Here is a 12,725-nt window from a genome sequence, read left to right on the forward strand (position 1 = left end):
AAAGAGCTGCCAAATTGTTCAACATGACAATTTCTAGTTGCTCATTCTGTGATTATTTATTTTGTTAAGTTGGTCTGACATGACAAAGCCATTATTCAGAGAAAGTCAGAAGATGTTCCAGCTTCAGTTTCATGTAGGGAACATTTAACAACACCTGGGAGAAAATGGAAACTTTTTGGTTTAGTCAGGAACGTATCTGTTAAAACACAAAATTAAAATCAACCACTTCAACAGTTAAACATTATGAAAGGACATTAATTGTTACTGCACAATTTCAGCAATACCAAACAAATACCAAAACTAAATTAAAAACTCAAATAATTAAAAACAAATTGTAACAGATTTCAATTACAGATTTAGCCATTCCATTCATTCATTCTCTGTTATAGATTTTTTAAGTTTCTTTTTAAAATTTAAAGTTTTTCTCTTTTTCGGGAGCCGGTCCTGAGGAAAAGTAGAGTCCGACCTCCTGGCCTGACATGTGAGGCATTTGAGCTGCTGACCTTTGACCCCCAGCATGCTAACTGAGACCTACAGAGTCTAACACAGCGATCTCTGGTGTTCAGGAATTTTTCTGAAATTTTCATGGTCTGACGTTGGGCTGAACCAGCTTCCCCAGATGAAGGGTAAGAATGATCTGCTTCTCTGAGGTCACTGCTGATGTCCTTCCATCTTGGCTTTGTGTTAACGCTCACCAGAACACTCCACGACAGCAAATTACCAAAACCAACAGGTGATGATCAGCAAATCAATAAAGTGCATTTAATTATCAACACCTGGCTGTAACTTTCCCTTTATTTGGAAGCAGCAGGAGTGTTTTTTATTTTATTTATTTATTTTTTTGTCATTATGTCTGTTCTTATTGTCTGTGTGGCTGCACAGCAGAATTTTGATTTATTAATTAATTATTAAGTTTACGTCATTCATTCACACACAAATGCACACACACACACACCCACACACACACACACGCACACACACACACACACACACACACACATATTAGAATATATATATATGAGAATAAAGTCATAATATGACTTAATTCTTGTAACACTACAACTTTATTCTCAAATTATTTTGGCTTTATTCTCGTAATTTATTATTATTTTTTATTATTACGGCCTTAATATGTTTGTGCCGCTAACACTTTAAAGACATTAATAAATGTTTCCAAAGGTCACCAGAGGTTAAGCATCCCTACCAAACATTTACAAAATCAAAAAGTCAACTCTAATAAGATATTTGCTCAAGAAAATACTTGGTAAGATTTTGTGTTTTTGCAGTGTACTTTTGCTGTTTTGGGTTTTATGTCTTTTTCACACAGCATCTTGCCAAGTATTTTCTATCTAATTTTAGTGTAAATACATTAGTTCACTTGAAATAAGAGAAGACATGTAACTTTTAAGTACAGCAGGAGTTTAAGTGAAACATTCCTTAAAACTGATGAGAAAATATTTGCTCCACTGCCAGATTCATTCACTTCCAACAAGATGTTTTCCTGTGTTTCCCATTTCTTGCTGGAAAGTTAATTATAAGTTAGTTTTGTCTTGTTTCTACTAAGATATTTGCACTAGAATAGGCTGAAAACACTTGGTAAGATTTTGTGTTTTTGCAGTTTTGAATTTGCAGGAGACTGGCTGCTATGTATTCAACCTAAGCAGCCTGGCGACAGAAATCATTATACAGCAGAAAAACCACCTAATGAACGACCTAATTAATCCCCGACCCCCCACCTTCCTGCGTCTTATTATGGAGCCACGCGCGAATGTGCGCGAGCACACGTCACTTTCACGACACAAACACGGCTTAGCTTAACAATCGCTTGGTCTTAAACTTCTGTCCCCGCAGTTTCCCGTCAGTATTTAGAGATGATAGACGAACAAGGCTGCATAAAGGAGGCTGCTCTGTTTGGTGTGACATGAAAGCGTGTGAGCGCGCGCTGGTGCGGGGGGTGGCGGCGCGCGCAGCCCAGAGATGCTGTTTCTGAGGGAGAGCAGGTGTTCCCTGAATTACCATACAGCTGAGGACAGAGGGAGCACAATGACCAAACTACTGCCTCATGCAGAGCGGGGCAGTAACTAGTTACATTTACTCTGTTACATTCACTTCAGTAACTTATTTAAAAAATAAACTTTTCGGAGCATTTTTACTGCGCTGTACTTTTTATTTGTACTCAACTTAGAGTAGCGCATATTTTTATTCAAGTAAAAGTAAAAAGTAGTCGTCCAAGAAATTACTCAAGGAAGAGTAAGAAAGTATTGGGTAAAAAGTTTACTGAGTAAATGATCAAATTATCAGTCATTTAATATTTAAAAAATAAACAATCCACAGACCAAAATGTAAAATTAAGTGGAAAATTTGGTATTTTAAGGACTGAAATGACAATAATTTATATGAATAACAAAAAATAACAAAATCAGGCAAAATCAATTTTTCCAAATCAGTTTATTTCAATAAGAAACTAACAAAAACCACAGGTGTGTGTCTGAGTCTGGTGGATTTTTGGTTAAAACATGTTTGTTTTTCATTCAGTATTCACTGAGTAAATGTAGAGTTAGCTAGTAACTAGCTACATTCACTTGAGCAACTTTTTTGAGTAAAAAGTATACTTTTTACTTGTACTTGAGTACAAATATACTGAAGTAGTGCAACTCTTACTTGAGTAATATTTCGAGGATCTGCCCACCTCTGCGCCCATGTTGGCCGCGCGAGCGACCCAACTGCGCGCGCACGTTGGTTTTGGTGAGAAACTTTGAGCAAAACAGAAGTGGAGAAAAAAAAGTCCCTCAAGTCATGTAGCTCTCTGCCAAGGAATGCTTTCTTTAGTCCTTTTCAAAGCGTGAAATTCTTCCCACTAGCAAAATTTAGAGCTTGTTTATCCCGAAGAAGGAGAAGAAGAAGAAGAAGCTGAGATGGAGAAAGAGGGAGGGGGGATAAAAACAATTAGCTTCCCCTAACTGAGTCAGGGTTTGATCAGGAAACGGTTTTCCTTCCTTTTTTGTGATGGGAAACTTTAGAAATCAGCGCTCTTCAAACAAAGGCGCTTGTGCAGCGAGGCAACAGCTGGGCGGATCAATGCGACCACGTGCCATCCACCACGTGTGCAGCCACTTTTACCCCCCTGTTGTCTTTTAATGGTGGGCGGGGGGTACAGATTGAGGGAGCAGGGGGGAATTTTATCCCAAATATCCCGGAAAGTTGAATTGAACCTGATTTTAAATTCCTATTCAACCTCTGAACTATGTAGGAGGAATTCATACTGCAGAGTGAAGATGTAGACAGTTAAGCAGACAGGTGGTGTTTTTATCATATTTACTGGTTCTGTAACGGAATTTCAGTCTGTTTATATTGAACAGCGTTTTCTAGATAACTTAAAATATAAATATACACTGAAAGTAGAGATTTAATGAGTGATTTTTAGGTTAAAACTGCAGATTGACGCCTATTTTTTACGCAGATGTCTATTTATTTAACGCGTAAATCTGTTTTATATTTTTTACCTTTGGAGGATTTTACTCTAGTAAACATCTTGAAGCTGGTTTGGACTTCTTTTCAGTCCAGAGACTGCTCAGTGGGAGGTAAGGGTCGGGCAAGAAGAGCAGGAGGAGGAGGGGCCCATTTGCATGTAATTACCATAGCATGTGTCAGGCCGTATAAAACAGGCTGCAGGCGGCCGAGGCCGGAGACAGACGCGCAGTTCACGGTGACAAAACACACTGGGAGGGAGGCTGAGGGAAGCATGGACCAGTAACTAACATCACCATTACGCACTGGATTTACGCTTTACGTCGGACCAGAGGAGGAGTTTTTGTTTTATTTTCTTTTTTATCTGTGCTATAAACTCCCACAAGTTCAGTTTTTTTGCGTTCAAGTTCAGAGTTTTGGGATTTATCCTCTTTGGTTCCTCGGGAGATGAATCCCAGCAGCGGGGCCAGCAACGGCAGCAGTTGACTGAGACAACACAAACGAGCTCAATGCATCTTCCTCAAGGGGACTGAACAGGAGCCAACAAGTCCCCATACGTTTTACTTTATTTATTCCTTATTTATTATGTATTTATTAAACATGGGGCGCGTTATTCTGCTGACTCTCACCGTCATGTTCATGTTGCTGTGCCAGGTTGGTCTTCAAATCTTTATCTCCAACATTAACACATGATTTATCCACTCCATCCATCAGTGGGTGACGATAACAAGCTTATTTCCTTCCCAGGGGTTCTGTTCGGGGGTTTTTGAACTGAAGCTGCAGGAGTTTCTAAACAAGAAGGGGGCGCAGGGGAACAAGAACTGCTGCAAAGGAGGCCTGACCTCCTCCTTCCAGCAGCAGTGCGAATGCAAGACTTTCTTCAGGATCTGCCTCAAGCACTACCAGCCCAACGCCTCGCCGGAGCCGCCGTGCACCTACGGCGGCGCCGTGACGCCCGTCCTGGGCTCCAACTCCTTCCAGGTCCCCGAAGTCATCCCGGAGAGCGCGTTCACCAACCCGGTCAGGATTAACTTCGGCTTCACGTGGCCGGTAAATTCCGATTCACTCTCGAAAACAATGCGATTCGCGCCATTTTAATTGAATCTCTGTGCGTAAAAGTGAGCGCGACGGCTGAGCGCGCATGAAGTTGAGGGCAGGGGTGTTTGGTTTCAGCAGCTTTCAGAGCAGAGAGTGTCGCCTTGGGGTTTTTTTAGCTGCTTGGTGTTTTCACCACGCTTCCGCTGGCCACCTGTCTCACCAAGCCATTTGTGTTCCCAGGGGACCTTCTCCCTGATCATCGAAGCGTTACACACCGACTCCAAAGACGACCTCTCCACAGGTAGGAACCAAATCCTCCCTCTCCAGCTCAGGCACTCACCTGCTTTTTGTTACATCCTTTTTATTATGTTACTTTTTTAGAGAATCCAGAACGCGTCATCAGCACAATGACCACCCAGAGGCATCTGACGGTGGGAGACGACTGGTCCCAGGACCTGCACACCGCAGGCAGGACCGAGCTGAAGTACTCGTACCGCTTTGTGTGCGACGAGCACTACTACGGGGACGGCTGCTCGGTGTTCTGCCGGCCCAGAGACGACGCTTTTGGGCACTTCACCTGCGGAGAACGGGGGGAGATCGTGTGTGACGCCGGCTGGAAGGGCCAATACTGCACGGAGCGTGAGTTTAAGAAACTTTTATTACTGGCATGAGGTGGAGGAAGCATCAAATATGACTTTTAAACAGATTTTAATACAGATGTGGACGTTATCGTAACGTTTTTGACATGATACCTGAAAACGAACATCACCTTCCTAAAATAATTTGCCAAAAATTGTTTTCTTTATTGTCAAAAATTGACTTTTAAAAAAACAACAAAAAAACAAAATTGAATTTAAAAATGACGATATTTGATTTAGAACTAAAATTTAGTATTATACTTAAAAAATGTCTGGTTTGTAGTCAGAGGGTCTAAGTGCCGTTAGAAGGGATCTTGTGGGTAAACACCACGCGTCCCCCGCCCCCCCTGCTTCTCCCCACACACACACACACACACACACACACACACACACACAGTCACACACGACTACTTGATTTATTCTAAGGAAAGTTTTTTTGGAATAATCTCACGCGTGCCATAAATTTACATGCTGCCTTCCGATTGGCTGCTGCCGGAGTGGGCCGGACGCTGATTGGCTGAGGCGGGGGAGGTATTGTTTGAAGTGGGCAGCTGCCGGCAGAGAGGAAACAATGGGGCAGCTGTCGAGCACTGGCAACACACTCGCCAGCTGTCCACTCTTATCTGCCCCAATCTGAGACATTAAGGGGAGTGTGTGTGTGTGTGTGTGTGTGTGTGTGTGTGTGTGTGTGTGTGTGTGTGTGTGTGTGTGTGTGTGTGTGTGTGTGTGTGTGTGTGTGTGTGTGTGCAGGGAGAATGAATAAAAGAGTTTTGACCTGCAGCAAAGGAGGAGAAGAAAAAAGGGAGGGTTGTGGGGTGGCTTTGGGGGTCTGTGTGAGAGTGTGTGCACTTTGAGGTACACACACATTCACACAGACTCTTTCTTTGTCTCTGCAGTATGTTGAACAGAAAGTTTTAGGGATGAAATTAAGGACACTAAGTTTGAAGAAACAGTTTACACTGCAAAAACACAAAATCTTACCAAGTGTTTTTGGTCTGATTACTAACGAAATATCTTAGTACACTTCAAATAAGACAAAACTAATTTACAAATAAGTTTTCACCAACATAAATGTTCTTGTTTTAAGTAAATAATTACTTAATATTGATAAAAAAAATAGTAAAAATCATCATTAATTGCTTATTTACTTTAAACAAACTTCCATATTTTACTGAAAATTTACTTGAAAGTTTGTCTTGCCTTATTTAAAGTTTGTTAAAATATTTGCACTATAACCTAGACCAAAGACTTGGTAAGATTTTGTGTTTTTGCAGTGTAGGGGCAACTCATCGTTTTGTTTTAGTTACAAGTTTGGCTTTTAAGTCTGTAAAAATAAAAATCAGTGATAAACCTGCGTTTCTGTTTACACATTCCTCTAAGTGCAACTTTCACTTTCTCCTGCGGCGCAGCGATCTGTCTGCCGGGATGCGACGAGGAGCACGGCTTCTGCGAGAAACCCGGCGAGTGCAAGTAAGTCGCCTTTGATTACTGAGACGGCAGCGGAGTAACACGAGTGGACTGATCGGTGTTCTCCCTCTTAATTGGACGACAACAGGTGCAGAGTGGGATTCAAGGGGCGCTACTGCGACGAGTGCATTCGCTACCCGGGCTGCCTCCACGGGACCTGCCAGCAGCCCTGGCAGTGCAACTGTCAGGAGGGCTGGGGGGGGCTTTTCTGTAACCAAGGTGAGGACCGGGCCTCCTGAGAGCGCCGCGGTGAGGAGAGAGGAGGACGGGGGGGGAAACGGGACCGCTTGTTGGGTTTTAGAGGTTCTGGCATTTTGGGATTGATTTGGACTCTTAGACCAGGAGAAGTTTCAGCTTTATTCAGAGTTTGCAACAAATGATTTGGTTCCTCCCTAAAAATCTAATCAGATATCAGTTTAATCATTTATTGTGATTAGGGATACTGATACAGATATCTGAGATTTTGTATCGATTTGATACAGAACAACAATGTTCAACTGACTTTAAACACATTTATTTGATAAGTTTGCACCAGTGCAGCACACTTAGTTGCACCAATAGCATCTCGCGATGCTATTGGTGTTCTTGTATGCTATCACAAGAACAAAGAGTGCACTGCAAAAACACAAAGACTAACCAAGTAATCTGGTCTAGTTTCTAGTGCAAATATCTTAGTACACTTAAAATAACATAAAACTAACTTATAAGTAACTTTTCAGCAAGATATAAGTTTGTTTAGAGTCAATAATTCCTTCATAATGATGAAAAAGTTCTTGTTTCATTGACAGAATATTTCACTTCTGACATGGGAAAATATCTTATAAGTGAAATAATCTGCAGATGGATCTAGTACTTTTTCATCAATATGAAGGAATTGTTGACTCTAAACAAGCTCTTACGTCTTCTTGATAAGTTAGCTGTAAGTTACTTTCGTCTTATTTCAAGCATGCTAACATATTTGCACTAAAAACTAAACCAGAATGGAGTAAGCTTTAGTTTTTTTGCAGTGTAAAATAAATAATAAGGAAACTGAAACTGACAGGATTAGCTAAACTTCCTCAGTCAAACATGTAAAATAAACCACAACAAACCTGTAAAAATGTTCAGAAAGTGCAATTTGGAACGCTAAATATCATGTAAGATAAATAAAAAAAAAACAATATGTTGCCAAGCTGAATAGATCTGCACATTGCCAATAACACCAGATCTAGATTTTTTTAAAATATCGGAACCGATACAGATATTAATATCACATCGTTGCATCTCAAATTTGTTATCACGATAAGTATGAATTATGTTTAAAATCCCCCAAACCTGACTGTGATGCTTAGATTGTTAGTTTTACTATTTTCTCCTCTGTTTTTAATTGAGAGTATCGATAAATATAAATAAATCTGAACACATATGTGCAGTTTAGTGATTAAAAAATACACTTTTTATATGACTGGTGTCCTAAAGAAACACATATTACAAATGGGAATGTTTTGGTGCCACACATAGAAACAGCCTTACAGTTACCTAAAAAACAGTAACAAATAGTTATTTTTGTCACTTTTATCACAATAGTACCACAAAACACCAGAATAAAGCCCATACGTGTCATGGCTGAAACAAGAAAAACAACCAAAGTGTGAAGATAGGTGGCAGAGACGGGGAGCCAGAGATCCAGTGAAATGTAGTGGAAGACAAAAGGCATTCTGTCACTCTGGTGGTGCCATATGTTGCACTGAGCCTAATCCACATGTTCTGCTGCGTGCTTCCAGATCTGAACTACTGCACTCATCACAAGCCGTGCATGAATGGAGCCACATGCAGCAACACCGGCCAGGGCAGCTACACCTGTTCCTGCAGGCCCGGCTTCACTGGGGCCAGCTGTGAGATCAAGGTCAACGAATGTGCTGGAAACCCCTGCCGCAACGGGGGAAGCTGCACTGTAAGTGTGGAAAAAAATTAATGTCTAAATGTAGCCTGGCACCTGCTGCACTTATTCAGACGAAACCAAAGAAGCCTCTAAAAAAATATCTGATGTATAGCTGCAGATGCAGCAGCGACGTCAACCCGGTGTGATTATTATTCTCCCCACTCAGGATTCAGAAAACACATATAAGTGCAGTTGCCCTCATGGTTTCTATGGCAACAACTGCGAGTTAAGTGCCATGACGTGTGCGGATGGGCCTTGCTCCAACGGAGGCCGCTGCGCCGACAACCCTGATGGAGGCTATTTCTGCCAGTGTCCCACTGGATACGCAGGATTCAACTGTGAGAAAAAGATTGACCACTGCACCTCCAGTCCCTGCTCCAACGGTAAGAGACGCTGAGTAGTTTATGTTCTGCTGCAAAGCTCTGCTTTACAAATGACTGCAAGACTTTGTCGGTGTTCCTCTAATATCGAAAAAAAAAAACCCATACAATTTTACGATTGTGGTGTTTCCATTAAATAAGAAATGTAATTAAAGTCACATAAATCACGATAAATCATTAAAAAACAGACCGTGTCTTCATCATCCAACCACTTCCTGTTTTCTTCTTTGTCTTTTCTGGCAGTAGTAACATCCGGTTGTTGATTACATGACGTGTGATGCGTAAGAAGTGTTTCCACTACAGTTTTATGAAAAGCAACCTAATTCTAGAACATTTTTATGTTTCCATTAGGCAAATTTGTTTTCCTAAATCCAATATGTGCAGTTATCTGGTCACTGGCTGAGTTTCCATTAACCATAAAATTTCACCAATTGAAATTGCAAAAATAAATTTGCTTAATGGAAACACGGGACTTTTGAAAAACAGAAATTTTTTGATAGGATGAAGTTTTTCTTCACTCTTGTATTCTGCAAAACTGCAACAGAAACACTTTTTTGCATCACACGAGTCACATGATCAACAGTGACTCAAATCTTTTTCTTAGAATAAATTTGTTCAACCAAGCCCAAAACAATTTGAAAACTAAATTAAATTTCTTTTAATACAGAAGATGTGCAAAAACCATTTAAAATTTGGGATTGTTTCTACAAAAAGCAACAAAACGAGGTAATTGTAATTGCTTGATTTTATTTTAATCTTAAATTATTTTACTATTTTTTGCTATTGACTTGTCGATTTTGGCCCACATGACAAAAAGTTTGGACACCCTGGTATATGGGGTTTGTTGCTCCAACGCCTGAATAAAACATCTCTTCTGATTGGCTGACGGATGATGACCAACATGGCTGATTTATGTCTATGTCTCATGTAACTGTAAAATCATGGCCACGCTCCGGCGTGGCCATGATTTTTAATGATTTATCACATTTAATTTAATGGAAACACCGTAATTGGGAAATTGTGTTTTTTTGACATTAGCTGAATATCGACAAACGTTTGCGAACATTTGTAATGGAAACGCAGCTACTGCAGGACCTGAAGGTCCTGAAGGTCCTGAAGGTCCTGAAGGCCCTGAAGGTCCTGAAGGCCCTGAAGGTCCTGAAGGTCCTGAATGTCCTGAAGGTCCTGAAGGTCCTGAAGGCCCTGAAGGCCCTGAATGTCCTGAAGGTCCTGAAGGCCCTGAAGGTCCTGAAGGTCCTGAATGTCCTGAAGGCCCTGAAGGTCCTGAAGGTCCTGAAGGTCCTGAAGGCCCTGAAGGTCCTGAAGGCCCTGAAGGCCCTGAATGTCCTGAAGGTCCTGAAGGCCCTGAAGGTCCTGAAGGTCCTGAAGGCCCTGAAGGTCCTGAAGGTCCTGAAGGCCCTGAATGTCCTGAAGGCCCTGAAGGTCCTGAAGGCCCTGAAGGCCCTGAATGTCCTGAAGGCCCTGAAGGCCCTGAATGTCCTGAAGGTCCTGAAGGCCCTGAAGGCCCTGAATGTCCTGAAGGCCCTGAAGGTCCTGAATGTCCTGAAGGTCCTGAAGGTCCTGAAGGCCCTGAAGGCCCTGAATGTCCTGAAGGTCCTGAAGGTCCTGAAGACCCTGAAGGTCCTGAAGGCCCTGAATGTCCTGAAGGTCCTGAAGGCCCTGAAGGCCCTGAATGTCCTGAAGGCCCTGAAGGTCCTGAAGGCCCTGAAGGCCCTGAATGTCCTGAAGGTCCGGAAGGCCCTGAATGTCCTGAAGGCCCTGAAGGTCCTGAAGGTCCTGAAGGTCCTGAAGGCCCTGAAGGTCCTGAAGGTCCTGAAGGTCCTGAAGGCCCTGAAGGCCCTGAATGTCCTGAAGGTCCTGAAGGCCCTGAATGTCCTGAAGGCCCTGAAGGTCCTGAAGGTCCTGAAGGCCCTGAAGGTCCTGAAGGCTGTCGTTTCTTTGAAGAACAAACAGTAAAATGAGACTTTGTTTCTGTTTCAGGCGCCCGCTGTGTGGATCTGGTCAACTCCTACCTGTGCCAATGCCCAGAGGGTTTTGCTGGTATGAACTGCGACCAGACAGGTGACGTTTGTTCTGCCTATCCTTGTCAAAATGGCGGGACGTGCCAGGAAGGTCCGACCGGCTATACCTGCACCTGCCCACCCGGATACACCGGCCGCAACTGCAGCTCCCCCATCAGCCGCTGTGAGCACAACCCCTGCCACAACGGCGCCACCTGCCACGAGAGAAACAACCGCTACGTCTGCGCGTGTGTGCCCGGCTACGGAGGCAGAAACTGCCAGTTCCTGCTTCCGGAGCACGCCGCGATTCGAGGGACCGAGGTCCCCTGGATGGCCATCGGCTCCGGCGTGGCCATGGTGCTGCTGCTGCTGGCCGGCTGCGCCGTGCTGGTTGGGTTTTTACGATCGAAAGCTCAGCACAGCGTACAGGCGGAGACGGCGGGCGAAGGAGAGACAATAAACAACCTCACCAACAACTGTCACCGCGGCGACAGGGACCTTGCTATCAGCGTGATGCCGATGCCCGGCGTCAAAAACATCAATAAAAAGATGGACTTCAGCAGCGGCGACCCGGATGAAGATTCTTCGCCAGGAAGGAGCAGCTGCAAGAGCCGACATCCACCTTCAGACTACAACCTGGTGCGGGAGGTGAACTACGAGCAGGCGGCCAAGGAGGCCATGCTGGAGGCGGCCTGCGAGGACAAGTATCAATCCTTGGACTCGTTGGAGTTTGAAGAGAAACACAGCAAACGTTTAAAATGGTAAATACTTAAAGCAGGAAGCTGGCAGTCAAAATGACCCCCGGCAGCCAAAATAGTAACGCTAACGTTGTGTTTTTGTTTCCTCTCAAAGCGATGCATCAGAAAAGAGAGCCCCAGAACTGTCTGCATGTGCGGACACCAAGTACAAATCTGTGTTTGTGATGTCAGAGGAGAAAGACGAATGTATAATTGCAACCGAGGTGAGTTTATCGATGTTTCACAGGAAAAACATCCAAAATCTTACCAGGTATCCTTGTTTTAGTTTCTAGTGCAAATACCTTAGTACACTTGAAATAAGACAAAAGTGACTTACAAGACACTTTTTAGCAAGATATAGGAGATTTTTCTAAGTCAGTTATGCATTAATATTTATGAAAAAGATTATTTCACTTACAAGACATTTCCCATGTTTTAAGTGAAATAATCTGCCAATCGAATTAGTACTTTTTCATCAACATTAAGACATTTTTAACTTAAAACAAGCTCATATATATTGCTGAAAAGTTACATCCCAGCCAGGATACCTGGTTGGGCCCCATATGGGATAAATGAGAAGGTTTTGTCCCGGTGGCCCTACATGAATTTATCCAGATGGATTTTATATCGGAGCAAATTTAATATCTAAATTTTCTTTCTGGGTAAATTGACATGGGGCCAAAACCTTCTCATTTATCCCAGATGGGGCCCAACTAGGTGTCCTGGCTGGGAAATAACCTTTCAGTAATATACAGCTCTGGAAAAATTAAGAGACCACTTAAAAAGTGATTACTTTTTATAGGTAAATGTTTGAGTAAAATGAACATTATTCTTTTATTCTATGAACTACTAACAGCATGTCTCTGAAATTATGAGCAAATATTTATTATTTATTAGCAGAAGATGAGAAATGGTCAAAATAAAAAGGATGCAGAGCTTTCAGATCTCAAATAAATCAAAGGAAACAAGTTCATATTCATTTAGAAACAACAACACTAATGTTTTAATCAGGAAGAGTTCAGGAATCAGGGTTTGGTGGAAAAACCGGGAGGTTT

At 42.5% G+C, this 12,725-nt stretch overlaps 1 protein-coding gene across 1 annotated transcript; it reads left to right on the top strand.

Annotated features, from left to right (window-relative positions):
* Positions 1–3,516: 3,516 nt before the first annotated feature.
* Positions 3,517–11,967, top strand: dla (deltaA). Its single transcript, XM_014972481.2, has 10 exons — positions 3,517–4,122; positions 4,216–4,518; positions 4,747–4,807; positions 4,888–5,145; positions 6,554–6,614; positions 6,700–6,830; positions 8,375–8,544; positions 8,699–8,915; positions 10,914–11,694; positions 11,786–11,967. The coding sequence occupies exons 1-10, from the start codon at positions 4,054–4,056 to the stop codon at positions 11,961–11,963; spliced, it is 2,229 nt and encodes a 742-aa protein (XP_014827967.2). The 5' UTR covers positions 3,517–4,053; the 3' UTR covers positions 11,964–11,967.
* Positions 11,968–12,725: the final 758 nt, after the last annotated feature.

Source organism: Poecilia mexicana, unplaced genomic scaffold (assembly GCF_051168715.1).
Source record: "Poecilia mexicana isolate PSO_F unplaced genomic scaffold, ASM5116871v1 scaffold_1, whole genome shotgun sequence".
NCBI classification, from domain to species: Eukaryota; Metazoa; Chordata; class Actinopteri; order Cyprinodontiformes; family Poeciliidae; genus Poecilia; species Poecilia mexicana.

What these genes read in the sequence shown, in the direction of transcription:
- dla (XM_014972481.2), top strand. Translation starts at nt 4,054, where the DNA reads ATGTATTTATTAAACATGGGGCGCGTTATTCTGCTGACTCTCACCGTC. An exon ending in GGGCCAATACTGCACGGAGC is followed by an intron (nt 5,146 to 6,553) that starts GTGAGTTTAAGA and finishes CCTGCGGCGCAG; the next exon opens with CGATCTGTCTGCCGGGATGC. An exon ending in GCAACGGGGGAAGCTGCACT is followed by an intron (nt 8,545 to 8,698) that starts GTAAGTGTGGAA and finishes CTCCCCACTCAG; the next exon opens with GATTCAGAAAACACATATAA.